The 27,510-nt window shown below is 66.0% G+C and overlaps 2 protein-coding genes across 6 annotated transcripts; one reads left to right on the plus strand and one right to left on the minus strand.

The window, feature by feature from the left end:
- The first annotated feature begins 1,516 nt into the window (after positions 1–1,516).
- Positions 1,517–16,143, plus strand: LOC123351342 (ly6/PLAUR domain-containing protein 5-like). 5 transcript variants are annotated; one of them, XM_044990623.1, is made up of 8 exons: positions 1,520–1,634; positions 3,670–3,747; positions 5,858–6,011; positions 6,907–7,005; positions 7,515–7,646; positions 9,179–9,355; positions 10,225–10,371; positions 11,642–12,092. In XM_044990623.1, the coding sequence occupies exons 4-8, from the start codon at positions 6,930–6,932 to the stop codon at positions 11,926–11,928; spliced, it is 819 nt and encodes a 272-aa protein (XP_044846558.1). In that variant the 5' UTR covers positions 1,520–1,634; positions 3,670–3,747; positions 5,858–6,011; positions 6,907–6,929; the 3' UTR covers positions 11,929–12,092. The 5 variants fall into 5 exon arrangements, with proteins under 5 accessions (XP_044846556.1, XP_044846560.1, XP_044846558.1 ...); XM_044990621.1 differs by lacking the exon at positions 3,670–3,747 and having other exon boundaries at positions 1,517–1,634; XM_044990625.1 differs by lacking the exon at positions 5,858–6,011 and having other exon boundaries at positions 1,519–1,634.
- A 4,182-nt stretch (positions 16,144–20,325) lies between these two features.
- Positions 20,326–23,851, minus strand: LOC123352117 (ly6/PLAUR domain-containing protein 5-like). The gene is made up of 4 exons (XM_044991867.1): positions 23,638–23,851; positions 22,635–22,811; positions 21,692–21,823; positions 20,326–21,227 (listed from the first exon to the last, which is right to left on the minus strand). The coding sequence occupies exons 1-4, from the start codon at positions 23,663–23,665 to the stop codon at positions 20,623–20,625; spliced, it is 942 nt and encodes a 313-aa protein (XP_044847802.1). The 5' UTR covers positions 23,666–23,851; the 3' UTR covers positions 20,326–20,622.
- Positions 23,852–27,510: the final 3,659 nt, after the last annotated feature.

Raw genomic sequence — 27,510 nt, forward strand, 5'->3', positions numbered from 1 at the left:
GGGCAGCACCGCGGCCCAGGCGAGGGGGCTGGCGCCAGCTCACACAGCCGAGCAGGGGCGACGCCAGGCCTTGCAAATTCAGTGCAGGCCATGTCATGTGGCGTGAGCGCCCTCTAGGGGCGAAAGGTGGTCAGTACTCCAGGCAGTACCCCAGTTCTATCCCAGCTCTGGGAGGGGAGTGGGGGCTAGTGGTTAGAGCAGGGGGGCTGGGAGCCAGGACTCCTGGGTTCTCTCCCCGGCTCTGGGAGGGGAGTGGGGGCTGTGGTTAGAGCAGGGGGGGCTGGGAGCCAGGACTCCTGGGTTCTCTCCCCGGCTCTGGGAGGGGGGTGGGGGCTGGTGGGTCAGAGCAGGGGGGGCTGGGAGCCAGGACTCCTGGGTTCTCTCCCCAGCTCTGGGAGGGAGGTGGGGGCTGGTGCTCAGAGCAGGGGGCTGGGAGCAGGACTCCTGGGTTCTCTCCCCGGTTCTGGGAGGGGGGTGGGGGCTGGTGGTCAGACCAGGGGGCTGGGAGCAGGACTCCTTGGTTCTCTCCCCGGCTCTCGGAGGGGGGTGGGGGCTGGTGGTTAGAGCAGGGGGGGCTGGGAGCCAGGACTCCTGGGTTCTCTCCCCGGCTCTGGGAGCGGAGTGGGGGCTGGTGGTCAGAGCAGGGGGGGCTGGGAGCCAGGACTCCTGGGTTCTCTCCCCGGCTCAGGGAGGGGAGTGGGGGCTGGTGGTCAGAGCAGGGGGGGCTGGGAGCCAGGACTCCTGCGTTCTCTCCCTGGCTCTGGGAGGGGAGTGGGGGCTGGTGGTTAGAGCAGGGGGGGCTGGGAGCCAGGACTCCTGGGTTCTCTCCCCGGCTCAGGGAGGGGAGTGGGGGCTGGTGGTCAGACCAGGGGCTGGGAGCAGGACTCCTGGGTTCTCTCCCCGGCTCTGGGATGGGGGTGGGAGCTGGTGGTTAGAGCAGGGGGGCTGGGAGCAGGACTCCTGGGTTCTCTCCCCCGCTCTGGGAGGGGGGTGGGGTCTGGTGCTCAGAGCAGGGGGCTGGGAGCCAGGACTCCTGGGTTCTCTCCCCGGCTCTGGGAGGGGAGCGGGGGCTGGTGGTCAGAGCAGGGGGGGCTGGGAGCCAGGACTCCTGGGTTCTCTCCCCGGCTCTGGGAGGGGGGTGGGGGCTGGTGCTCAGAGCAGGGGGGCTGGGAGCAGGACTCCTGGGTTCTCTCCCCGGCTCTGGGAGGGGGGTGGGGGCTGGTGCTCAGAGCAGGGGGGGCTGGGAGCCAGGACTCCTGGGTTCTCTCCCTGGCTCTGGGAGGGGGGTGGGGGCTGGTGCTCAGAGCAGGGGGCTGGGAGCAGGACTCCTGGGTTCTCTCCCTGGCTCTGGGAGGGGGGTGGGGGCTGGTGCTCAGAGCAGGGGGCTGGGAGCAGGACTCCTGGGTTCTGTCCTGGTTTGCATGCGGCGGGAGGGGATTTCTGGCCGAGGGGAGGGGACGTGGGGCTCTGGGGCTGTGTCAGGCTGTTTGTGCCAACGCAAGAGCGGCTCTTGGGCAATGTCCTGTCATGTGGGCTCCTTGGGGAAGCGGCCGCCTGGCGCGGGCCCGGGGGAGCCCGGGGCTGGGGCGCCGAACCCAGAGGAGCCCTTGGAGCATCGCTGAGCCCCAGCCCAGGTACCTGCCCCCCAGGCCCTGCCCCCCAGGCAGGGGGGCTGGAGCGGGCCCCACCCTGGGTAGGGGGAGAAGGGCTCAGGGAAGCGCCCGGTGCGGCCCCCTTGCCCCAGGGATGGGCCACAACCGGGTCCTCTGCTGCTCCCAAGGGCCCCCCTGGGCTGCAGGCGTCAGTGGGGCGCCCCACACCTCCTGGCTCGTGGGGCTCGGGCTGGGGGAGCCTGGCAGCGCTCAGAGGGGCCGGGAGCCTCCAGCCTGGAGCCAGACCCCGCGCTGGCTGCACCAGCCCCCGGGGGCCCAATGTCTGGGGCCGCCCCCCTGCAGCGCCCCACTGCCTCTGCTCAGCCGGCTCCCGGCATCAACTGCGGCCGCAGGGTCCTAGTGCCCACCCGTCCCGCAGGCAGGGCAGCCTGACCTCCCCCCCAGACCCTCCCCCCGCCCCAGGCAGCCCCATCCCCCACCCCCAGGGAGGCTACAGTGAAGGGCAGCAGGAGGGGAGGAGGCACCCACGTGATGCCAGCCCCCCCCCGCCCCCGGGGTTCCTGGACCTGGGAGGGGCCCTAGGAGCACGTGCAGTGACAGTGGTGGGGGTGAGTGTGGTGCGGGGGGGGGGAGGAGAAGGGGGTCCCTCCCCCAGAGCTCACTGCTGCTGGGGGGGAGAGGGCTGGGGGGAGTCCTCCTCTCTGGCCTGTCTGCACCCCAAACTCCTCATCCCAGCCCCACCCCACCCCAGAGCCCACCCCCCCAGCCAGAGCCCTCACCCCCCCCCACCCCAACCCTCTGTCCTAGCCCTGAGCCCCTCCCACACTCCAACCCCCCAGCCCCAGCCAGAGCCCTCACCCCCCCAACCCTCTGTCCTAGCCCTGAGCCCCCCCCACACCCCAACCCTCTGTCCTAGCCCTGAGCCCCCCCCCACCCCAACCCCCCAGCCAGAGCCCTCACCCCCCCACACCCCAACCCTCTGTCCTAGCCCTGAGCCCCCCCACACCCCAACCCCCAGCCCCAGCCAGAGCCCTCACCCCCCACCCCAAGCCTCTGTCCTAGCCCTGAGCCCCCCCACACACCCCAACCCCCCAGCCCCAGCCAGAGCCCTCACCCCCCCAACCCTCTGTCCTAGCCCTGAGCCCCTCCCACACTCCAACCCCCCAGCCCCAGCCAGAGCCCTCACCTCCCCAACCCTCTGTCCTAGCCCTGAGCCCCCCCCACACCCCAACCCCCCAGACCCATCCAGAGCCCTCAGCCCGCCACTCCACAACCGTCGTTCCTAGCCCTGAGCCCCCCCCACACCCCAACCCCCCAGCCAGAGCCCTCACCCCCCCACACCCCAACCCTCTGCCCTAGCCCCTCCCACCCCCTTATCCCCAGCCCTACCCAGAGCCCTCACATTTTTACATTATTAAATACAAGGCAGGTGGGGCGGGACTTGGATCTGTTCTGGGCATCACCAAAAATTATACAAACCTGCCACCCCTGCCCTCCTCTACCGCAGCCCTGGGGTCCCCCCCCATCGCTCCCTCCCCCCATCACTATCCCGGGGTCTAGCTCCATGGCCCCCGGTCAGAAGGGGAAAGGGACGGGACCAGCCCTCCTGTGGACAATGCTACAAACTCCCTCCTGGCCAGAGGCACCAAATCCTCCCCCCTGGAAGGGGTTACGGAGCTCAGGGAACCTGGCTGGCCCCTGACCCAAAGTACCAATAAGGGGGGGGGGGTTTGTGCGCTTTGTTTGGGAGCTGTTCGCTCTTGGGATTAAGAGGGACCCGACAGCAGCCCAGGCTCTGCAGATCTTTCTGCCCCAGTGTCGCATGGGGCCAGGCCAGGCGGGTTAGTTTCACTTTGTTTTCTCGGCTTGGGAATGTGGCTCGGCTGGAGGGGGGTTTCGCCCTGTTTTGCTGTGAGGCTGGAGGGCTCCTCTGGGCTCTGTGACTCTGACCCCCCTGGACAGTTATTTCCAGCCTGATTTCACAGAGATGATTTTTACCTTTTTCTTTCATTAAAATTCGCCTCTTAAGAACCTCATGGATTTTGCAATGTCTTAGATCCAAGGGGTTTGGATCTGTGTGGTCACCAGGACTCACTGGCGAGGGGATACTCTCAAGCCTACCCAGGAAAAGGGGGTAAGGACTTGGGGGGAGGAATTAGTCTCCAATCTGCCCAGGAAAGGTGCGGGGGGGGGGTGTTAGGGACTTGGGAAATATTGGGGGGAAGGCAGAGTTCCACGTGGCTCCCCCCTACGATTGGGAACACGCTTGGTGGTGGCAGCTCCCTGTTAACCGAAGCTGGTAAATAAGCTTCGGGGGCTTTCATGCGGGTCCCCACATCTGTACCCCAGAGTTCAGAGTGGGGAGGGAACATTGACAGCACCATCCTTCCTTCCCTGAGTACCTCTCTCTCCCCATACACCCCCTCTGTCTGTCTGTCTGTCTAGCTACCAAGCCCCAGGCACCCCCCTCTGTCTGTCTGTCTGTCTGTCTAGCCAGCCCCAGGCACCCCCCTCTGTCTGTCTGTCTAGCCAGCCAGCCCCATGCACCCCCTCTGTCTGTCTGTCTAGCCAGGCAGCCCCATGCACCCCCCCTCTATCTGTCTTTCTGTCTGTCTAGCCAGCCCCAGGCACCCCCCTCTGTCTGTCTGTCTGTCTAGCCAGCCCCAGGCACCCCCCTCTGTCTGTCTGTCTGTCTAGCCAGCCCCAGGCACCCCCTTCTGTCTGTCTGTCTGTCTAGCCAGCCAGTCCCATGCACCCCCCTCTGTCTGTCTGTCTGTCTGGCCAGCCCCATGCACCCCCCTCTGTCTGTCTGTCAGTCTAGCCAGCCCCATGCACCCCCTCTGTCTGTCTGTCTGTCTGTCTGTCTAGCCAGCCCCAGGCACCCCCCTCTGTCTGTCTGTCTGTCTGTCTGTCTAGCCAGCCCCAGGCACCCCCTTCTGTCTGTCTGTCTGTCTAGCCAGCCCCAGGCACCCCCCTCTGTCTGTCTGTCTAGCCAGCCCCAGGCACCCCCCTCTGTCTCTGTCTGTCTCTTTCTGACAGTGGTTCCCACACGACCCTGTCGCTGTCCCATCCCTGAGGCTGTGCCGCTGGCTGTGCCCACATCTGCTCCTGCCCAGCAGCGGTGGCGGGGGAGGCTGGGGGAGGAGGAATCTGTTCAGCACTAGCTGGGAACAAGGGGGGAGGCATCACGGGGGACATGTCAGCCCGGGTCAGACCAGGGGCCCATCTAGTCTGGTGTCGGGGCTCAGCGGGGCCAGCCCCAGTGGTGTTACCTGCACACATTGGGGTACCCACCTTTCCCCAGTCCGTGGGGCTCCGGGTGTAACTAACCTGTCAGTGTCAGCACCCCACACAATCCGTGGGGCTCTGGGTGTAACTAACCTGTCAGTGTCAGCACCCCACACAATCCGTGGTGCTCCGGGTGTAACTAACCTGTCAGTGTCACCCCCCCCCCAATCCGTGGGGCTCCGGGTGTAACTAACCTGTCAGTGTCACCCCCCCCCCAGTCCGTGGGGCTCCGGGTGTAACTAACCTGGTCAGTATCAGCACCCCACACAATCCGTGGGGCTCCGGGTGAAACTAACCTGTCAGTGTCACCCCCCCCCAGTCCGTGGGGCTCCGGGTGTAACTAACCTGTCAGTGTCACACACCCCCCCCCCAATCCGTGGGGCTCTGGGTGTAACTAACCTGTCAGTGTCACCCCCCCCACCCAATCTGTGGGGCTCCGGGTGTAACTAACCTGTCAGTGTCACACACACCCCCATCCGTGGGGCTCCGGGTGTAACTAACCTGTCAGTGTCAGCACCCCCTCCCCCCAATCCATAGGGCTCTGGGTTTGTGCTACTTCTGCGGGTGTGCGGGGCCTTTCTGCAGGGAATGAGCCTCCCCCAGGAATATCCCCCGTAACCTCCATTCATTAACAATCGCCAGAGCCAGCCTGCACCCGCCCAGTCCGACACTCGCAGGCCAGGATCCGGCGCGGGTCCAGCCGGGGGCTCCCGTGTCTGCCCGGTGTCACTGGCAGAGCGCTGAGGTCCGGCAGCTCTGAGCTGGGGGCTGGGGCCTGGAGCTGGTTCCCCAAGAACTTCCTTTTGGACCCCAGTTTATACGGTGAAACCGCGGCACCGTAACCAGTCCTGACACCGCGGTTTGACTAGCCAGGCCTGACACAGAGTAACGATGCTCAGCCCAGCCTACCCCCCCCCCTAGTGAATTCACACCCAGCCACATGAATTATGTAACAGGCAGAAACAATCAAAGAACCAGGCCGAGACCAGACAGCCAAACCACAGGGAAGTGGGGAGGATACAGATCAAACACTGCAGCAATGAGGATTTCACACCCCAGCTACTGAGACGTGGTTTCTTGCCAGACAGCAGCTACCAAGCGACGTTTTCTGTAAGCAGGTTAAGCTGAGTTTCTGTGGCTGGCGATAGCGGGGGGCATTAGGACGGGTCCCCTTCTCACCAGCCTGACCTAACAGTGGGTGCAGAGGAAGGTGCAAGTGGCAGGACAAGCTGCCCGAGGGAGCTGTTCCTTCCTGACCCTTGCGAGGGCGGGGAGCTCACAGCCTGGAGCATGGGGGTGACAGTTGTTCTAATCCACCCCAGAGCAGTGGGTCTCAAACTTTTGTACTGGTGACGCCTTTCACATCGCAAGCCTCTGAGTGCGACCCCCACTTATAAATTTTATATATTTAACACCATTATAAATGCTGGAGGCAAAGCAGGGTTTGGGGTGGAGGCCGACAGCTCACGACCCCCAGTAATAACCTCGTGACCCCCGGAGGGGTCCTGACCCCCAGTTTGAGAACCCCTGCCCTATAGGAACCCTGGATTCTCCCATTGGCTGTACAGACCTCCCCTGCTCCCCGTGAGCTCTTCTCAAGCCTAGGACCTCGGCAAGGTCCTGTAGCAGTGAGTTCCACAGGGTAATTTTGCATCGGTAACTATATGTCGGTTAATATTTACCTATCGTTATCATGAGAAGCAGCAGTGGGACTGATATGGCACCGATGCGCCCCACGCTTGGATCAGGGCCCCTGCAGTGTGCCAGGTGCTGCAGACACCAACGTTTTCAGTGGGGCAGGACTCGGGGGCTGTATCCCTGGCTCTGGGAGGGGAGTGGGGTTAGTGAGCTAGAGGGGCTGGGAGGCAGGACGCCTGGGTTCTATCCCCAGCTCTGGGAGGGGAACGGGGTCTAGTGGGTTGGAGTGGGGGATGTTTGGGAGCCAGGACACCTGGGTCCTTCACTCACAGAGAGGCCTGATCCAATGTTAACCCTTTCCCTGCAGAACACTGACGAGTGTCCAAGAAAATGCAGCCCAGTGATTCCAGGCAGGTCCTGAAGGGGGCGCTGCTCTGCTCCCTGCTCGCAGCTCTGCTGCTCCAAGGTACTGACACGTCTCCACAGAGTCCAGTCCAGTGGGGTCCTGTGTTTACTGGTGGGGGCATGGGCTGGGACCAGGACGCCTGGGTTCTCTCCCCGGTTCTGGGAGGGGAGTGGGGGCTGGTGGTTAGAGCAGGGGGGTGGGGGCTGGGAGCCAGGACACCTGGGTTCTCTCCCCGGCTCTGGGAGGGGGGTGGGGGCTGGTGGGTTAGAACAGGTGGGGGCTGGGAGCCAGGACACCTGGGTTCTCTCCCCGGCTCTGGGAGGGGAGTGGGGGCTGGTGGTTAGAGCAGGGGGGGCTGGGAGCCAGGACTCCTGGGTTCTCTCCCCGGCTCCGGGAGGGGAGTGGGGTCTGGTGGTTAGAGTGGGGCTGGGGGGCTGGGAGCCAGGACTCCTGGGTTCTCTCCCCGGCTCCGGGAGGGGAGTGGGGTCTGGTGGTTAGAGTGGGGCTGGGGGGCTGGGAGCCAGGACTCCTGGGTTCTGTCCCATCCTCTCCCCTCTCCTCTCTCCCAGTGGCCGTCGGGCTGGAGTGCTACAGCTACAGGGGCACCTTCACGGGCAGCTTCTCCCTGGGTGAGGTGCCCAAGGTTACCTGCGGGCCGGCGCAGAACGTCTGTGCCGAGGGGCTGATCGTCTTGAGCATCGGTAACGCTGCCCGGAGAGCTGGGCATCCCGGGACTGCGCCACTCCCCGAGGGATCATCAGGGGGCTGAGCCGAGAGGGGGCAGGGTACCGGGCTAGGTGGGGCCATGGGCTGATCTGGGCCGGGGGGGACACCGGGCATGATGTGTCTGTGGGGCTGATCCTGGGGGGGCAGGAGGGGGCGGGATATCAGGGTGGCTGGGCCTGGGGGGCTGGTCCTGGGGGGGGCGGGAGGGGGTGGGATATCAGGGTGGCTGGGCCTGTGGGGCTGGTCCTGGGGGGGCGGGAGGGGGGGGGATATCAGGGAGGCTCGGCCATCGGGGCTCAACCGGGGGGGGCCGGAGGGGGCGGCATATCAGGGTGGCTGGGCCTGGAGGGATGGTCCTGGGGGGGCGGGAGGGGGCGGGATATCAGGGTGGCTGGGCCTGGGGGGCTGATCCTGGGGGGGCAGGAGGGGGCGGGATATCAGGGTGGCTGGGCCCGTGGGGCTGATCCTGGGGGGGCAGGAGGGGGTGGGATATCAGGGTGGCTGGGCCCGTGGGGCTGGTCCTGGGGGGGGCGGGAGGGGGTGGGATATCAGGGTGGCTGGGCCTGGGGGGCTGGTCCTGGGGGGGCGGGAGGGGGTGGGATATCAGGGTGGCTGGGCCTGGTGGGCTGTTCCTGGGGGGGCAGGAGGGGGCGGGCTATCAGGGTGGCTGGGCCTGGAGGGATGGTCCTGGGGGGGCGGGAGGGGGCGGGATATCAGGGTGGCTGGGCCTGGGGGGCTGATCCGGGGGGGGCAGGAGGGGGCGGGATATCAGGGTGGCTGGGCCCGTGGGGCTGATCCTGGGGGGGCAGGAGGGGGTGGGATATCAGGGTGGCTGGGCCCGTGGGGCTGATACTGGTGGGGCGGGAGGGGGCGGGATATCAGGGTGGCTGGGCCTGGAGGGATGGTCCTGGGGGGCCATCAGGGGCCCGCAAATCAGGGTGGCTGGGCCTGGGGGGCTGATCCTGGGGGGGCAGGAGGGGGCCGGATAACAGGGGTGCAGGGCCGTGGGGGCAGATGCTGGGGGGGCAGGAGGGGGCGGGATATCAGGGTGGGTGGGCCTGGGGGGCTGGTCCGGGGGGGGCAGGAGGGGGCGGGATATCAGGGTGGCTGGGCCGGGAGGGATGATCCTGGGGGGGCGGGAGGGGGCGGGGTATAAGGGTGGCTGGGCCTGGGGCGCTGATCCTGGGGGGGGCGGGAGGGGGCGGGGTATCAGGGTGGCTGGGCCTGGGGGGCTGGTCCTGGGGGGGCAGGAGGGGGCGGGATATCAGGGTGGCTGGGCCCGGGGGGCTGATCCTGGGGGGGGCGGGAGGGGGCGGGATATCAGGGTGGCTGGGCCCGTGGGGCTGATCCTGGGGGGGCGGGAGGGGGCGGGATATCAGGGTGGCTGGGCCTGGGGGGCTGATCCTGGGGGGGCAGGAGGGGGCGGGATATCAGGGTGGCCGGGGGGATGAGCTGTGGAACTCCCTGCTGCCCCTTCACTCTCCCGCGGGGGGGTCCCGTCTCCCAGGGGGCCCGCGGATGCTGGTGGTGATGAAGAAGGGCTGCCACACGGCGCCGTCTCGGGACCTCTCCGGCATCAGCGAGGGGCCGTATCTCCCCAACTACTATCACACCCGCTTCTGCAACGCCAGCCTCTGTAACCACCGGTACCGGGACAACAGCCGCGTCCCGGCCTTTCCCACAGGTACCAGCCTCATCCTGCGGGGGGCGCCGGGTCCCATCCGGCCCCAGGCAGGGACTGGCTGGCTCGGGGGGGGCGGGAATGGGGCAGGGCCCTGTCCCCTCTAGGGGGCGCCGGGTCCCATCCGGCCCCAGGCAGGGACTGGCTGGCTCAGGGGGGGTGGGAATGGGGCAGGGGCCTGTCCCCTCTAGGGGGCGCCGGGTCCCATCCGGCCCCAGGCAGGGACTGGCTGGCTCAGGGGGGCGGGAATGGGGCAGGGGCCTGTCCCCTCTAGGGGGCGCCGGGTCCCATCCGGCCCCAGGCAGGGACTGGCTGGCTCAGGGGGGGCGGGAATGGGGCAGGGGCCTGTCCCCTCTAGGGGGCGCCAGGTCCCACCCGGCCCCAGGGCGGGACTGGCTGGCTCAGGGGGGCGGGAATGGGGCAGGGGCCTGTCCCCTCTAGGGGGCGCCGGGTCCCATCCGGCCCCAGGGCGGGACTGGCTGGCTCAGGGGGGCGGGAATGGGGCAGGGGCCTGTCCCCTCTAGGGGGCGCCAGGTCCCATCCGGCCCCAGGCAGGGACTGGCTGGCTCAGGGGGGCGGGAATGGGGCAGGGGCCTGTCCCCTCTAGGGGGCGCCGGGTCCCATCCGGCCCCAGGCGGGGACTGGCTGGCTCGGGGGGCACCAGACCCGATCCCACCCACAGCTATTTGGGGTGCTCTGTGTGAACTGATTTTCTGGGTCTCAGCTCAAGTCCTAATGGGTTTCTCCCCCCCCCCCCTCGAGCCCTGTCTGATGCGCTTGGGTTTCTGCATCTCCCCTCGTCCCGCCGCCCCCCCACTCTGTCTAGGTCTGGGGGGCTGGTTCCTCACCCCTTTCCCTTCCCCCCCCTGCAGCGCCCCCAGACAACACCTCCAGAAGCCTCCTGTGCTACACCTGCATTGGGACCAGCCCGGAGAGCTGCTCCCCGCGCCGCGCCCAGCAGAGCCAGTGCCATGCCGACACCCCGCTGTGCTACGAGGGGACAGGCACGGCCACCATCGGTAGGGACGGGCGGCCTCGGAGCTGCCGGGTGGGGGGCAGCCGGGACTCTTGGGTTCCCAGGGAATGGGGCATGGGGCCTTTCCCCTTTAGGGGGCACCGGCCCTGATCCGGCTGCAGGCCGGGGCCTGGCTGGCTTGGTGGGGGGAGCTGGAGGGGTCAGGCCCTGTCCGTGGCACTGGGGAGAGGGCTGGAGCGAGAGGCGTCCCAATGGCTGGTTGGGCGTGTCTAGGCCTAGGGAGGGCTGGTGGGGGGCACATCGGGGTGGGGGACCTGGGGGATGTCCAGTGGTGAGGGGGATGGCTGGATGGAGAGGTGTGTGTGGGTGAAGGGACTGGACGGATGGCTGGATGGATGGATGGACGGACAGATGGATGGATAGGGGAGTGGATGAATGGACGGGCGGATGGACAGATGGATGGATGAACAGATGGATGAACAGATGGATGGATGGGGGACTGGATGGATGGATGGACGGACGGATGGATGGATGGGGGAGTGGATGGATGGACGGATGGACAGACGGATGGATGGATGGACGGACGGACGGATGGATGGATGGACGGACGGACGGATGGATGGATGGACGGACAGACGGACGGATGGATGGATGGGGGAGTGGATGGATGGATGGATGGATGGATGGATGGATGGGGGACTGGATGGACGAATGGACAGACAGATGGATGGACGTACGGATGGATGGATGGATGGACGGACGGATGGATGGATGGGGGAGTGGATGGATGGATGGATGGATGGATGGACGGACGGACGGACGGATGGATGGATGGGGGAGTGGATGGATGGACGGATGGACAGACGGATGGATGGATGGACGGACGGACGGATGGATGGATGGACGGACGGACGGACGGACGGATGGATGGATGGATGGAGTGGATGGATGGACGGATGGATGGACGGACGGACGGATGGATGGATGGACGGACGGACGGATGGATGGATGGATGGGGGAGTGGATGGATGGATGGATGGATGGATGGGGGAGTGGATGGATGGACGGACGGACAGACGGATGGATGGACGGACGGACGGACGGACGGACGGATGGATGGACGGACGGATGGATGGATGGGGGAGTGGATGGATGGATGGACGGACGGATGGATGGGGGACTGGATGGACGGATAGAGGTGTGGACAGGGCTGGCTGGCTGGAGGGCTGTATACGTGGCCGGCGGGGCCGTGGGGTGCGTCCGGGGAGGGACAGACAAGCAGCCCTCTGACCTTCTCTCTCTGGGTTTCCCAGGGGACTTCGTGGTCCCCATCTACCTCCGCTCCTGCCAGGCATCGGGCTGCGCATCCATCACGCCGGCCGACCCTTGGCTGAATATCCAGCTCGAGAAAAGGTCCTGCTGTGCTCAGCCCCTGTGCAACCACGCGCCGGAGCCGGCACCCACGGAGCCGGCACCCCTCCCCTCGCGCACAGCCCCCACCAATGGCAGCCCCCGGCCTGGGCTGTCCCTGCCTGCGCTGCTGCTGGGCGGGCTGGGCCTGCTCTGGGATCAGGGCAGGGGATGGAGGCTCCCCCTATAGACGACCCCTCCCAGTCCTGGGGGCACCATAAAGTCCGTCAAGCCAGCCACAGCCCAGCTCCTCCCAGGCTCCCCAGCTCCCACCGTGCCCAGCTCCTCCCAGGCTCCCTGGCTCCCGCCGTGCCCAGCTCCTCCCAGGCTCCCGCCGTGCCCAGCTCCTCCCCGGCTCCCGCCATGCCCAGCTCCTCCCAGGCTCCCCGGCTCCCACCGTGCCCAGCTCCTCCCAGGCTCCCCAGCTCCCTCTGTGCCCAGCTCCTCCCCGGCTCCCCGGCTCCCGCCGTGCCCAGCTCCTCCCCGGCTCCCCGGCTCCCGCCGTGCCCAGCTCCTCCCCGGCTCCCCGGCTCCCGCCGTGCCCAGCTCCTCCCCGGCTCCCCGGCTCCCGCCGTGCCCAGCTCCTCCCCGGCTCCCCGGCTCCCGCCGTGCCCAGCTCCTCCCCGGCTCCCGCCGTGCCCAGCTCCTCCCCGGCTCCCACCGTGCCCAGCTACTCCCAGGCTCCCCGGCTCCCCCCGTGCCCAGCTCCTCCCAGGCTCCCCGGCTCCCGCCGTGCCCAGCTCCTCCCCGGCTCCCGCCGTGCCCAGCTCCTCCCAGGCTCCCCGGCTCCCGCCGTGCCCAGCTCCTCCCCGGCTCCCGCCGTGCCCAGCTCCTCCCAGGCTCCCCGGCTCCCGCCGTGCCCAGCTCCTCCCCGGCTCCCACCGTGCCCAGCTAATCCCAGGCTCCCACCGTGCCCAGCTCCTCCCAGGCTCCCCGGTTCCCACCATGCCCAGCTCCTCCCAGGCTCCCCGGCTCCCGCCGTGCCCAGCTCCTCCCAGGCTCCCCGGTTCCCGCCGTGCCCAGCTCCTCCCAGGCTCCCCGGTTCCCACCGTGCCCAGCTCCTCCCCGGCTCCCTCTGTGCCCAGCTCCTCCCAGGCGCCCCGGCTCCCTCTGTGCCCAGCTCCTCCCCGGCTCCCACCGTGCCCAGCTCCTCCCCGGCTCCCGCCGTGCCCAGCTCCTCCCAGGCTCCCCAGCTCCCGCCGTGCCCAGCTCCTCCCCGGCTCCCACCGTGCCCAGCTCCTCCCAGGCTCCCCGGCTCCCTCTGTGCCCAGCTCCTCCCCGGCTCCCCGGCTCCCGCCGTGCCCAGCTCCTCCCCGGCTCCCCGGCTCCCGCCGTGCCCAGCTCCTCCCAGGCTCCCCGGCTCCCACTGTGCCCAGCTCCTCCCAGGCTCCCCAGCTCCCGCCGTGCTCAGCTCCTCCCCGGCTCCCGCCGTGCCCAGCTCCTCCCCGGCTCCCCGGCTCCCGCCGTGCCCAGCTCCTCCCAGGCTCCCCGGCTCCCACTGTGCCCAGCTCCTCCCAGGCGCCCCGGCTCCCGCCGTGCCCAGCTCCTCCCCGGCTCCCCGGCTCCTGCCGTGCCCAGCTCCTCCCCGGCTCCCCGGCTCCCACTGTGCCCAGCTCCTCCCAGGCGCCCCGGCTCCCGCCGTGCCCAGCTCCTCCCAGGCTCCCCGGCTCCCGCCGTGCCCAGCTCCTCCCCGGCTCCCGCCGTGCCCAGCTCCTCCCAGGCTCCCCGGTTCCCGCCGTGCCCAGCTCCTCCCAGGCTCCCCGGTTCCCGCCGTGCCCAGCTCCTCCCAGGCTCCCCGGCTCCCGCCGTGCCCAGCTCCTCCCAGGCTCCCCGGTTCCCACCGTGCCCAGCTCCTCCCAGGCTCCCCGGCTCCCGCCGTGCCCAGCTCCTCCCAGGCTCCCAGGCTCCCGCCGTGCCCAGCTCCTCCCAGGCTCCCCGGCTCCCGCCGTGCCCAGCTCCTCCCAGGCTCCCCGGCTCCCGCCGTGCCCAGCTCCTCCCCGGCGTCCCGGCTCCCGCCGTGCCCAGCTCCTCACAGGCTCCCCGGTTCCCACCGTGCAGCTCCTCCCAGGCTCCCCGGCTCCCGCCGTGCCCAGCTCCTCCCAGGCTCCCCGGCTCCCGCCGTGCCCAGCTCCTCCCAGGCTCCCCGGCTCACACCGTGCCCAGCTCCTCCCCGGCTCACACTGTGCCCAGCTCCTCCCAGGCGCCCCGGCTCCCTCTGTGCCCAGCTCCTCCCAGGCGCCCCGGCTCCCGCCGTGCCCAGCTCCTCCCAGGCTCCCCGGCTCCCATGGAGATGCTGCCCAGGGCTCTTTAATACCCGTCACTCTGGCACTGTCCCCGCTAGGTGTGGTCATGGAGCCCCTGCATGGCTGGCGACTGCCCCTCCCCCAAACTCCCCGCCCCGATCGTGCTTCATGTGGGGACTGGGGATTTCTTTGTAAACATGCAGTGGCTGAGCCGGAGACCCCGGAGCTGCCCCATCCGGCCAGGCCCAGGGTATTCAGTGGGAGCTGAGAGCCGGGGGCCCCGGATCAGCCCCACGGGCCCATCTACGCCGGGGTCCCACCTCCCCCTCGCCCCTGAATCGGCCCCACGGGCCCTGTGACGGGTCGTAGCTCCCGGGTGCCGTCTGGGAGCTGTTGGAACTGCTGTGCCCCCTTGATTATTCAGAGGGGCCGGCTCAGCCAGCCTCTCCAGGCCCTGTTATCCCCCAACACGACAGCAGGTGGCGCCACCCACCCAACTGAGTTACCTGAGTGCTTTACCGAAGCCACCCAATCGCCAGCTCCCCCGCCTGGCGCCCCCCCTGGAGCATAAACCCGAACGGGCCCGTCTGGCACCGCACAGGGACCTGGCGAGTGCAGGCTCCCCCCTCGGTGTGGGGAAGGGAGGTGTGACAGTTACTGGTGGCCCCCCTTTAATAGCTTACAAGCGGCCCGTAGGGGGAAGCAGAAGCCTCACGTACACAGTAACCAGAACTTTTGAACTGTCTTTTCTCTTCTGCCTCAAAGCAGAGAAATCTTGCTCCAAGCCGGTTTTTACTAACCAGATAACAGGAGCTCGGGGTTTGACACCCACCAATGAATTGTTAACACGGCTTGGTCTTGTCTGAAAGTGTATAAAAAGCTTGTGAAACTTGTTATGCAGCAGAGTTCTTTGTACCTGAGTACAAGGCTCGCCTTTTTTCTGCAGAATAAAGCAACCTTTCCTTATCCCTGTCAGGCTGTTATTGGCTCTCTGCTAGACGGACCCGATATTTCGGGAACAGAGACAAGGAGCCTGCATTAGCCAAGCGGACACGTCACTCAGAACCCCTCTGGTTCAGTTAAACCACGTGGATTAACTACAAAGGAGCGAACTGAAGTGATTAGAAGTGACCGCAGACAGATCACAGCAGATTACCCAGCAAACAAACCAACCACAACCTGGGGGTGATCCTGGTGCTTGTGTATTTCCTCAGTGAGCCATCAACAGCGTTTGGCCTGTTTCCTGTTGTACCTGAAAGGCTGCTCGGGGGTGTTCCCACCCTCACGACATGTCTCAGGAACACGCGCGTAGCCAAACTTCGTACCGCCCCGTACCATGCGCGTACACGCAACTTACCAGGAGAGTAATGTGCAACAGATTCAGACTTCTAGAATGATACCTCGCAAAGCAGACTTTGTACGAGCCGTAGAATTGTATGACAGTGGTGAATGTAGGGGTGTCGGGTGTCACAAGCCCATCTACCCTGGTATCCTGCTCTGTCCCTGCCCCCTGGATCAGCCCCATGGCCCGTCTACCCCAGTATCCTGCCCCCTACCTTGCCCCCTGGATCAGCCTCATGGGCCCATCTACCCTGGTATCCTGCTCTGTCCCTGCCCCCTGGATCAGCCCCATGGCCCGTCTACCCCAGTATCCTGCCCCCTCCCTGCCCCCCGGATCAGCCCCCGCAGCCTCCCTGTCACAGTCCGCGAGTGGCCAGTGCCAGCAGTGTGTGGGTGGGGGCGGTAGGTGCTGGCGATGGCGTGCAGCACCCTGGGGAAGCGCTGCCCCTTCTCTTCAATGGTGATGAGGTTCTGGATGTAGGAGAACATGGTACAGGTCTGCGGCTTCACGCAGGTCTACAGCAACCATGGAGACCTTGGCATCCCCTAGGGAGAGGGCTAGTACTGGGGAGAGAACCCAGGAGTCCTGGCTCCCAGACCCTCCTGCTCTAACCACTAGACACCACTCCTCCCCCAGACTGGAGATAGAACCCAGGAGTCCTAGCTCCCAGCAACCTGTCCCATCTGCCCGCCCGCTCTTGCTCTAACCACTGGCCTCCACTCCCTGCAGTGCAGCGCCCCCTGCTGAGCCCTTGTAGGGATATTAAATAAGGTTTATATTAGACATGGTTTATATAAAAATGATTTATTGTTAGAAATAATGTATTGTTAATTGATACTTTATAAGTGAAGGTTTATATTAGAAGTAAATGTGATTCCCAACATTTAGCCTCTAACCTGCAAGCCACCAGCGGTGTCTGTGTGAAGCCTGCTCAAAGAAATACTTTGCATAAAACTTGTTAAACATTAATTAACGCTAAGTAAGCCAAAACAGTAGCTGCTAGAGTGTATAAATAGAGACCCCCACCCTCTGTAAGTTTTCATCTCACTTTATCTTTGATTGTTAAAAGACAGGGAGTCTCACATAACTTGGTAACACCCCAAAAGGTAAAGAGACAGTGAAATAAATGTAATTAAGACAGAGAATGTATGTGAATGAATGCCTAGTTTAAATAATGAATGAATGGTTAGGGAGTTACCAGCCTGAAGAATTCAGTGTCGGCTGAAGAAGGTGTCAAGTGGAATCAACCAGATGACCCCAACTGGAAACCACCCAGCACACCTCAAAAGCATTAAAAACAAACATCTGATACCATGGAGCCAGCCACCTGCTGATTGATTTAGCAACAGCAGAATGAAGCAACTCTCATGGCCTGACATAGGAATAAATTCCTATAAAACTGGACTCTGAAGACTGAGGCCTTTGAGTCTCTGGTTCTGCTGCCAGCCTCCAGGAGCATCAGGTGCATCTGACGCAGACGCGGCTCCATCCCCATGACCAAGATACCTGGCCAGTAACTTGGCATGAGCAACGTCTAGGCTGGTAACTATAACACCTATACAGAACCTGAGTGTGTGTGTGTGTGTGTGTGTGTGTGTGTGTGTGTGTGTGTGTGTGTGTGTGTGTGTGTGTGTGTGTGTGTGTGTGTGTGTGGAATAAGTAGTGATAGAAATAAGTAGTAAAACGTTGTTTGCTTTACTATTATATTTACAATAAATGTGGCATCTTTGCCGTATCCCTCTTAATCAGACCCTGCTGGTGTTTAGTATATTGGTGTAACACCTGCCCCCCGCCATCTGAGCCATGCCCCGGCCCAGCCCTGCTTAGCATGAGCTGCCGGGGGCGGCGCACCAAACAGCCCCCATCCGCCCCCTAGAGCCTCAATCTCCAGCCCAGCCTGCCCAGGGAGCCAGGTGGTAAGAGAACGTGGGGTGCCAGGCAACCGCTCCTCATCCTTCTTAAAGAGCCAGAGGCCTGGCCGTGGGTGGCACCCCACAGACGCCCCTTTCTTTGAGTGATTCTCCCCCCACGTCCCCTCCGCTGGGCCCCAGCAGGGGAGGGAACGGCTACAGGAGCAAAGCAGCCAACTTCTGGGTTGGAAACATCACACTGGGATGTTTCACTCGGCGCTGAGATGCAGCCACCTCTGGGGCGGGGCAGCCAGGGATGAGAGACACCTAATGCCGCATGGGGACGGCTCGCCTGGCGCTGAGATGCAGCCACCTCTGGGGTGGGGCAGCCAGGGACCAACCGCACAGTGACAAAGTGTCGGTGGCAGGAGGGGAAGGGGGCCCGTTAGCCCATCGAGGTGGGGCCTGTGGACATAGGGCGGATTTATGACAGCAGAGCAGAAGGAGGAAGCTGCTGGGGCTTCCCCCGGGTGTCTGGCTGTTGTGACGTGCCCAGGAGGGGGCCGGGTACAAGGTTATTGGGCTCCAAGGTCTGTTCGTCGGCCCCGGGCCGGGTGGGCCCATCCCTCCTCTCACCACCGGGTTGTGCAAGAAAAGCACAGAGCGGCGGGGCCGCCATGGCTGACGGCTGAGAGCCCCAGGCACCTGCCCTGCTGGGATCGTCCACTGTATGAGGAGGGCGTGGGCAAGGGAGAGAACCCAGGAGTCCTGGCTCCCAGCCCCCTGCTCTAACCCCTAGACCCCACTCCCCTCTCAGAGCCGGGATAGAGCCCAGGAGTCCTGTCTCACCCCCACCAACCCATAGACCCCCCACTCCTCTCCCCAAGCCAGGATAGAACCCAGGAGTCCTGGCTCCCAGCCCCCCTGCTCTAACCACCAGACCCCACTCCCCTCTCAGAGCCAGGGAGAGAACCCAGGAGTCCTGGCTCCCAGCCCCCTCCTGCTGTATCCACTAGCCCCCACTCCCCTCCCAGAGCCAGGGAGAGAACCCAGGAGTCCTGGCTCCCAGCCCCCTCCTGCTGTATCCACTAGCCCCCACTCCCCTCCCAGAGCCAGGGAGAGAACCCAGGAGTCCTGGCTCCCAGCCCACCCCCTGCTTTTGGGCTCGGTTAACCCACCCCAGTACCCTGTATCAGGAGAGCCGATGCCAGGCGATAGGGCGGTGCCAGTTCCCACACCGTGGGGCTGCCGTGGGGCATGGTGGCTTGGCCTGTGCTGGGCTCCGCTGGGCCGGGGGGTGGCTGTGATGGGGGCTCCCGAAGCCCTGCTCTGTGGTCGCAAATGGTGTGTGAGCGACAGGGTAGGACGGCCAGACGGCCAAGGAGCGGCTGCTTCCTGTGAATGACCCCCCACCTCTGCTGGCCCCCAGCCGCCCCCTCACCCCCCTGTCCCTCCAGCAGGCTTCTGCCTCTCAGCCAGGCTGGGGCTGGCCAGAACCTGCTGTGTCGGCAGCAGGTGGGACATCATCCACACAGGGACCCCTCGCCCGGCGCTGGGATGCAGCTGGCTCTGGGGTGGGGCACGGGGGGCTGTTTACACAGGGACCCCTCGCCCGGCGCTGGGATGCAGCTGGCTCTGGGGTGGGGCATGGGGGGCTGTTTACACAGGGACCCCTCGCCCGGCGCTGGGATGCAGCTGTCTCGGGGGTGGGGCGGGGGGGCTGTTTACATGGAGACCCCCTCGCCCGGCGCTGGGATGCAGCTGTCTCTGGGGTGGGGCGCGGGTGCTGTTTACATGGAGACCCCCTCGCCCGGCGCTGGGATGCAGCTGGCTCTGGGGTGGGGCGCGGGGGCTGTTTACACAGGGGACCCCTCGCCCGGCGCTGGGATGCAGCTGGCTCTGGGGTGGGGCGCGGGGGCTGTTTACACAGGGACCCCTCGCCCGGCGCTGGGATGCAGCTGGCTCTGGGGTGGGGCGTGGGGGCTGTTTACACAGGGGACCCCTCGCCCGGCGCTGGGATGCAGCTGGCTCTGGGGTGGGGCGCGGGGGCTGTTTACACAGGGACCCCTCGCCCGGCGCTGGGATGCAGCTGGCTCTGGGGTGGGGCGGGGGGGCTGTTTACACAGGGACCCCTCGCCCGGCGCTGGGATGCAGCTAGGTCTGGGGTGGGGCGGGGGGGGCTGTTTACACAGGGACCCCTCGCCCGGCGCTGGGATGCAGCTGGCTCTGGGGTGGGGCGGGGGGGCTGTTTACATGGAGACCCCCTCGCCCGGCGCTGGGATGCAGCTGGCTCTGGGGTGGGGCGGGGGGGGCTGTTTACACAGGGACCCCTCGCCCGGCGCTGGGATGCAGCTGGCTCTGGGGTGGGGCGGGGGGGCTGTTTACACAGGGACCCCTCGCCCGGCGCTGGGATGCAGCTGGCTCTGGGGTGGGGCGGGGGGGGCTGTTTACACAGGGACCCCTCGCCCGGCGCTGGGATGCAGCTGGCTCTGGGGTGGGGCGGGGGGGCTGTTTACATGGAGACCCCCTCGCCCGGCGCTGGGATGCAGCTGGCTCTGGGGTGGGGCGGGGGGGGCTGTTTACACAGGGACCCCTCGCCTGGTGCTGGGATGCAGCTGGCTCTGGGGTGGGGCGGCTGTTTAGTGAAGAAGCCAGTGGTCAGCGTAGGGGAGGGGGGGGGCGTCAGAATAGAATTGTCTTATTTGGCGTCCCACCCGGATGCCTGGGTCCATTTTCGGTTCGCTACATTTAAAGGGCCCTGCCTTTTTTCTCACCATACTAATGAACGGGGGCGGGGTTCAATTCACTCCCCCCCCCCATACTGCTATGGGGTGGGGTGGGGGGTGCGTCCCATCTGTGCCGGAGAGGGGCTGGCACATCCCCGCCCATGGGGGACCTGAAGGGGGGTGCGGGCCAAGGGCAAGTCTTTAGGGTGCCCCCTAGTGGTGGATCTAAGCGGCACAGGGCCGGGGGGGGGGGCGGGGGCCGGAGGGGGGCTACAGAACCAAGCGGAACCACCTGACACGTCCCAGGCCAGCAGCCTCACGTCTTTGGGACCAGGATTCCTGTCACCCCCCCACCCCCCCCACCAGAAAGCCACCAGCTGGGCAGTGCAAGGGTTTGTGAGTAAGAGACTTTATTAAAAACAGAGGGGGGGGGGGAAGCGCCGGGCAGGGGGCCCACAGAGGGTTAATGGGGACTGAAAGCAGCAGCAGTAATTCAGGGAAATGGGGAGCGACCCCCCCCCCGATCTCTGGGATCCCTCCCTTTAAATGTGGGGAGTCTGAAGCATGTAATGTGATGGGGGGGGAGTGAGTTCCTCATAGCTACTAAGAGCTGGTGTCAGAACCCAGGAGTCCTGGCCCCCAGCCCCCCGCTCCAACCCACTAGACCCCACTCCCCTCCCAGAGCTGGGGAGAGAACCGAGGCGTCCTGGCCCCCAGCCCCCCTCACAGCCCCAGGCAGGCTATTCCCAGCACCACCAGCAGGGGGCAGAGGCGTAGGCCGGGCGCCTGGGAGCTGTGGGTCCCGGGATTGGGGTGCTTTTGGGCGGGGCGGACGGTGGATTTGGGGTAGCCGATTTTCTTGCCGGGCTCGGTGGGGCGGGTGCGGGGGCGGGTGCTGTGGGGCAGGTCCCCCTTGTCGCCGGGGTGGGGGTCGGGTAGCTCCGTGCTGTTGTCGTAGCCGTTGCCCTCTGGGTCCAGATCGTCTGGCTCCGTGCGGTCGTCGTAGCCGGTGACGTCTCGGTCCGGATCGTGCGGCGCCGTGTGGTCGTCTGGCTCGGGCGGCACCGTGGGCGCCGTGCCGTGGCTGCGCCCGGGGTGGTTGTGGTCTCTCCTGGCCGTGGCGGTGGTGAGGGGGTGGTCGCCGACGGGGCCGGAGGAGATTGTGTGGTGGACGGAGACCTGTGCCAGGGCCCTCTGCCCGTTGCAGTAGCTGCCGGCGCAGCAGGCGCCGGCCTGGCTGAGCTGCAGGGGGCCGACGTGGCGGCTGGGGGGCACGGCGCAGGATGGGGCCTGGCAGCTCCACACGAAGATGGGCACCGCGAGCTTCCCTGGGGGCACAAGCGGGACGTGTGTGAGAGGGACGCCAACCTTCCCAGGGTGCCATGGGGCAGCCGTCGGGTACCATGGGAGAGACGCATCCCGCCAGGCTTCCCAGAATGCAATGGGGGCAGCCATTGAGAGGTCCATGGCAAAGGGGTGGTTGTCATGGCAACTTTCCCAGAGTGCGGTGGGGTGACCATTGGGTGTCATGAGGGTGTCATGGGGAGTGCAACGGGGCAGCCATTGGGTCCCATGGGAGAGAGGCATTGGGCCAACCTTCCCAGAATGCAATGGGGCGGGTATGGGGGCGCATAGGGGGCCAGAGGCAGCGCCCTGACCCAGGCAGTGCCCCAGCCAGCAGTGCCGTCCCGGTCACTGGCGGGGGGTGTGCGCAATGCACCCCAAGGACAGCAGGGGGAGCCAGTGTTGCTGGGGTATAAAGCCCAGCATCACCCCACGTCACCACCCCCACCTGCTGTGAGGGTGCCGTTGCCGTGGTAACAGCGGGCGTCGTCACCGTCGCACGTCACCCGCTCCAGAGTGTGGGGCTGGGGCCTGAGGCTCAGGCCGGCGTAGCACTGGGTGGGGCCGCTGGGGGCCGGAGCTGCAATGAGACACGGATCAGAACCGGCGCCCCCTAGAGGGGACAGGCCCCTGCCCCATTCCCTGCCCCCCTGAGCCAGCCACTGCCCTGGGGCCGGGGGGGAGCCGGCGCCCCCTAGAGGGGACAGGCCCCTGCCCCATTCCCGCCCCCCTGAGCCAGCCAGTCCCGCAATGGGGCTGGGTGGGAGCCAGCGCCCCGTAGAGGGGACAGGCCCCTGCCCCATTCCCCGCCCCCCTGAGCCAGCCAGTCCCGCAATGGGGCAGATGGGAGCCGGCGCCCCCTAGAGGGGACAGGCCCCTGCCCCATTCCCGCCCCCTCTGAGCCAGCCACTGCCCTGGGGCCGGGTGCGAGCTGGCGCCCCCTAGAGGGGACAGGCCCCTGCCCCATTCCCCGCCCCCCTGAGCCAGCCAGTCCCGCAATGGGGCGGATGGGAGCCGGCGCCCCCTAGAGGGGACAGGCCCCTGCCCCATTCCCTGCCCCCGAGCCAGCCAGTCCCGCAATGGGGCCGGATGGGAGCCGGCGCCCCCTAGAGGGGACAGGCCCCTGCCCCATTCCCTGCCCCCCTGAGCCAGCCAGTCCCGCAATGGGGCAGATGGGAGCCGGCGCCCCCTAGAGGGGACAGGCCCCTGCCCCATTCCCGCCCCCCTGAGCCAGCCAGTCCTGCCCTGGGGCCGGGTGGGAGCCGGCGCCCCCTAGAGGGGACAGGCCCCTGCCCCATTCCCGCCCCCCTGAGCCAGCCAGTCCCGCAATGGGGCCGGATGGGAGCCGGCGCCCCCTAGAGGGGACAGGCCCTGTGTCTCATTCCCGTTACCTGTGCCCTGGCCGGGGCTCCCCAGCCCCAGCCCCTTGGCGTTGCACTGGTCCGACTGGCAGTAGCGGACATTGGCCTGGATGTGGAGGAATCGGCTGGGCGCAGCGGGGGGTTCGGTCCCTCCCTTGGGGTGTCCAGCTCTGCACCCCCTTTGGATCAGAGTCACGGACATGCCCCCTGGGGAGAAAGAGCCACGCCAAAGGCAGGTGAAGACAGTAGCAGGGAGTTCCACAGGCCTTGGGGAGGGGCCCATCTCTGGGGAACTCCTGGGTTCAGCCCCATGGGCCCATCAAGCCGGTGTCCCGCCTCCTCCCTGCTCCCTGGATCAGCCCCACGGGCCCATCTACCCTGGTATCTGGCCTCCCTGCTCCCTGGATCAGCCCCATGGGCCCATCTACCCTGGTATCTGGCCTCCCTGCTCCCTGGATCAGCCCCACAGGCCCATCTACCCTGGTATCTGGCCTCCCTGCCCCCTGGATCAGCCCCATGGGCCATCTACCCTGGTATCTGGCCTCCCTGCCCCCTGGATCAGCCCCACGGGCCCATCTACCCTGGTATCTGGCCTCCCTGCTCCCTGGATCAGCCCCACGGGCCCATCTACCCTGGTATCTGGCCTCCCTGCCCCCTGGATCAGCCCCACGGGCCCATCTACCCTGGTATCTGGCCTCCCTGCTCCCTGGATCAGCCCCACGGGCCCATCTACCCTGGTATCTGGCCTCCCTGCTCCCTGGATCAGCCCCACGGGCCCATCTACCCTGGTATCTGGCCTCCCTGCTCCCTGGATCAGCCCCACGGGCCCATCTACCCTGGTATCTGGCCTCCCTGCCCCCTGGATCAGCCCTATGGGCCCATCTATCCCGGAATCCTGCCCCCTCCCTGCCCCCCTGGTTTCAGCCCCATGAGCCCATCAAGCCCGGTGTCCCGCCTCCTCCCTGCCCCCTGGATCAGCCCCCTGGGCCCATCGAGCCTGGTATCTGGCCTCTCTGCACCGCGGGGGTGTTACCTGCGCTGAGGGTGACGGCAGCTTCCATGCAGGCGCTGGGGGCCGGGGCGCAGGACTCGGTGCCATTGTGGGTGATGATGCTGTGGAGGCGTTTACCCCCCCGGTCGCGGAGCAGGACGGAGCTGTGGCTGTGACAGCGCAGGGAGCCGGTCTCTGCGGGGAGACAGACATGGGGTGTGTGTGTGTGTGTGCTGCCCCCTGCTGGAGGAGCTGAGTCCTGCTGTGTGTGTGTGTGTGTGTGTGTGTGCTGCCCCCTGCTGGAGGAGCTGATTCCTGCTGTGTGTGTGTGTGTGTGTGTGCTGCCCCCTGCTGGAGAAGCTGAGTCCTGCTCTGTGTGTGTGTGTGTGTGTGCGTGTGCTGCCCCCTGCTGGAGAAGCTGAGTCCTGCTGTCTGTGTGTGTGTGTGTGTGTGTGAGTGTGTGTTTCTCTGTGGGCTGTGGTGGGTCTGTGCACGTGATGGTTTGTGGGTCCCTGTGTGTGTTAGTGGTTGGGGGAGGCGAGCAGTCGTGGGTGTCTAGAATTCTGCGTGTGCACTCACAACAGAGGCGGTGCCTGAGCCAGTGAAACAACAATACCACAGGTTATGCCCCCTAGGGGCTACGCAGGGGGGAATCCTGGCTCCCAGCCCCCTCCTGCTGTATCCACCAGCCCCCCCTTCCCCTCCCAGAGCCAGGAGAGAACCCAGGAGTCCTGGCTCCCAGCCCCCCTGCTCTAACCCCCCAGCCCCCACTCTCCTCCCAGAGCCGGGGAGAGAACCCAGGAGTCCTGGCTCCCAGCCCCTCCCCGCCCAACCACCAGACCCCGCTGCCCTCCCAGGGCCAGGGAGAGAAACCAGGAATCCAGCTCCCAGGCCCCGCCCTCTAACCACCAGACCCCCCCCCCACCCTCTGAGAACCCAGGAGTTCTGGCTCCCAGCCCCCCTGCTCTGACCCACCAGCCCCCACTCCCCTCCCAGAGCCGGGGAGAGAACCCAGGAGTCCTGGCTCCCAGCCCCCCTGCTCTGGCCACCAGCCCCCACTCCCCTCCCAGGGAGCCCAGGATTGGTACCTGGGATCAGCAGAGCAGAAGCCAGGATTGCCAGCAGTGCCGCCGCCGGTGCCCCGTGTCCTGCCCCGGGGCGCCCCATGGCCCCAGAGAGCCCGGCTGCCGGAGAGACGCAACCCCCCTGGGATCTGCGCAGTGTGTCCGAGGGGGCGAGTCTCAGCCACTTACGGGACTGTGTGTGGGGGGGAGCCTCTAATTTATACCCCACCCGGCGCTGCTCAGCCGGATTGCACCACGCAGCCGCTTCCGCAGCTCTGGTGCAATGACTCCATTGGGCAACGGGTACCACCACGGCCCCTGGCTAGAGACGGGGGGTACCCAGGCCCTGGAGGTGGGGGCAGCCGGGGTGCCCCCGCGACACCCCTCCCCATGCCCAATTTGCTCCCTGTTCTCCTCGCCATCCCAGTCCCCGTCCCTCACGCCCGGGGGAAGTCGGGGATTCGGCTCGTGATCTGCCCGGGGGCTGCCCCCTGCTGGAGCCCTGCTCTGTGTGTGGGGGTCGGTGGGTGGGTTCGCCGTCCCCCAGCGCCTCGGTGGGCAGTGGGCCCAGGGCCGAACAATCCAGCACCGCGTGTGGGCGCTGGACGGGGGGAATCTGGGCCGGAGGGAAGGGGGACGCTGGGGGTGAGACCTACACAGGAATCTCCCCCTCACACACATGGACACACAAACACACTCACTCAGTACCGCGTGCATGGGCAGCTCGCTGAGGCACACACCCAACACACGTAGGGACAGCCAGCCTGGCCGGTGTGCACCGCACACACAATCACACCACAACGGCCCCGGGGGGGGGGGGGGGGCGACGCGCTAAACCCGGGAGCGCAGCAGCGAGCGACACAAACGCCCGAGCGGGTGTCAGAAAACGGCCCGTTTGTGTCCGGACCGAACCTGCCGCGCACGCGGCGCCGGGCCGGCTTCACCCGCCGAGGGGCCGTTTGGCTTCGGCTCGGGCTGGTCTCAGGGAAAACCAGGGACGGGCGAGCTCAGGGGAACCTCTGCACAGGCCAAAAACGCTCCCAGGTGAAATAACGGGGGTTTCTGCTGCTGGCGTTGAGACAGGCCCAGGGCCGTGCGGGCGGCGGGTAACTGGGCACGAGGAAACGCTGGGCATGTGACTGCAGCCACACGTCACCGACCAGAGCGAGGGGCGTCGGCCGGACACACAGCAGGGGGCTGGGGAGCAGCGACGCCGGAAGAGATTGGGGGCGACGGGGGAGAATCACCCAAAGCTGGAGCCAGCCGGGCTAACGCCGTCCTGGGCTGGAGACATGAGGGGCTCCAGGCGGAGCAGGGAGGGGAGTTTCCCTCTGGCGCTGACCCGGGGGGTGACGCTGCTGGGCCCTGGGTCGGGTTCTGGGGCGCCCAGTCAGCCGGGAAGGGGTCAGTCCGGCTAGAACTGGAGGGTTAGGGCCAATATTTGAAGTCAGGGTTCGGATTTACACTTAGGGTTACAGGTCACTTGAGGTTCAAGGAACCCGCGCAAGGTTAAGGTTACGAGACGTGCTCAGGTCAGGCTTAGAGCTGCTCCCGAGGGTTCGGGCTGAGATTGGGAGTCAGGGAAGGGGCTACAGAAGACGTGGCTTTGACCTGCGTAAACCCTGCGAGGAGCCCTGCCCTGCGGGGAGAAGGGCGATCCCAGCGCCTCTCTCCCAGCCTCACACAAAGAACCTGCGGTGGCGCTAGGGAGTCCGGGGTGTCTCGTCTGACGAGGGGGGATGTGCCAACAGCGGGCAGAGTGTCCCGTTTCCATCTGTCCCTCTCTCTGCCCAGAGACCCCACAGAGACAATCCGCAGCCCCCCACTCAGAGCAGTTACCAGCCAGTCGCCTGAGAACTTTCCCCACCGACGACCAGGCTTTGGTTACATCGTGTTCTCACTGCAGCAGCTCGGGAAGGGATTTCCTCCCTTTCCATGGGCTGTGGAAGCCGCGGATTATTATGCCAATGCCCACGATGCGAATGGTCCCCGTAATGCGTCTTCATTCCCAGGCGCCCGCTCCCAGGGGTTGCTGGAGTCCGGGGGGGATGTGAAACAGCCCAGAGACTCTCTCCACCTCTCCTGCAAAGCCTCCGGGTTCATGGTCACCAGCTACCGGATGGAGTGGGTCCGTCAGGCCCCTGGGAAGGGACTGGAGCGGGTCCCCGGTACCCACAGCCCCCATGGGAGCAGCGCACACTACGGTGACGCAGCCAAAGGGCGACTCAGCAAGGCAGGCGCTAGCAAGCCCAGGGAGTCGGTAGGTCAGATCCCAGGGGCAGCAAGTCTAGGGGGAAAGCAATGGACGACCGTTGGCAGTTTTACAGAGATGTTATTAAGGGCACAGGAGCAGATTATCCCCCTGCGTAGGGAAGACAGGACGTCTGGCAAGAGACCAGCCTGGCTTAGCCGGGAGATCTTCAGTGATGTGAAACTCGAAACAGCCCTGCAAAAAGCAGAAACTCGGTCAAATGACAAAGGATGAATATAAACAACGAACACCCGTCTGCAGGGACAAAATGAGAAAGGCCAGGGCAGAAAACGAGATCAAACCAGCCAGAGACATGAAGGGTAACAAGAAAACACCCTACAAATACATCAGAAGCGAGAGGAAGCCCAAGGACAGGCCAGGCCCATTGCTCAGTGCGGGGGAAAGGCAGTGGACATGGCAGAGGTGCCCAGTGACGTCTTGGTGTCGGTTTCACCAAGGAGGTTGGTGGCGATGGGACGTCTAACGTAGCGAATGGCAGTGAAAATGGGGTAGGATCAGAGTCTAAAATCGGGAAAGAACAAGTCAAAAATGACGTAGGCAAGTTAAATATCTTCAAACCCCCCGGGCCTGTGAACTACA

Source organism: Mauremys mutica, chromosome 17 (genome assembly GCF_020497125.1).
Source record: "Mauremys mutica isolate MM-2020 ecotype Southern chromosome 17, ASM2049712v1, whole genome shotgun sequence".
Taxonomy (NCBI): domain Eukaryota; kingdom Metazoa; phylum Chordata; order Testudines; family Geoemydidae; genus Mauremys; species Mauremys mutica.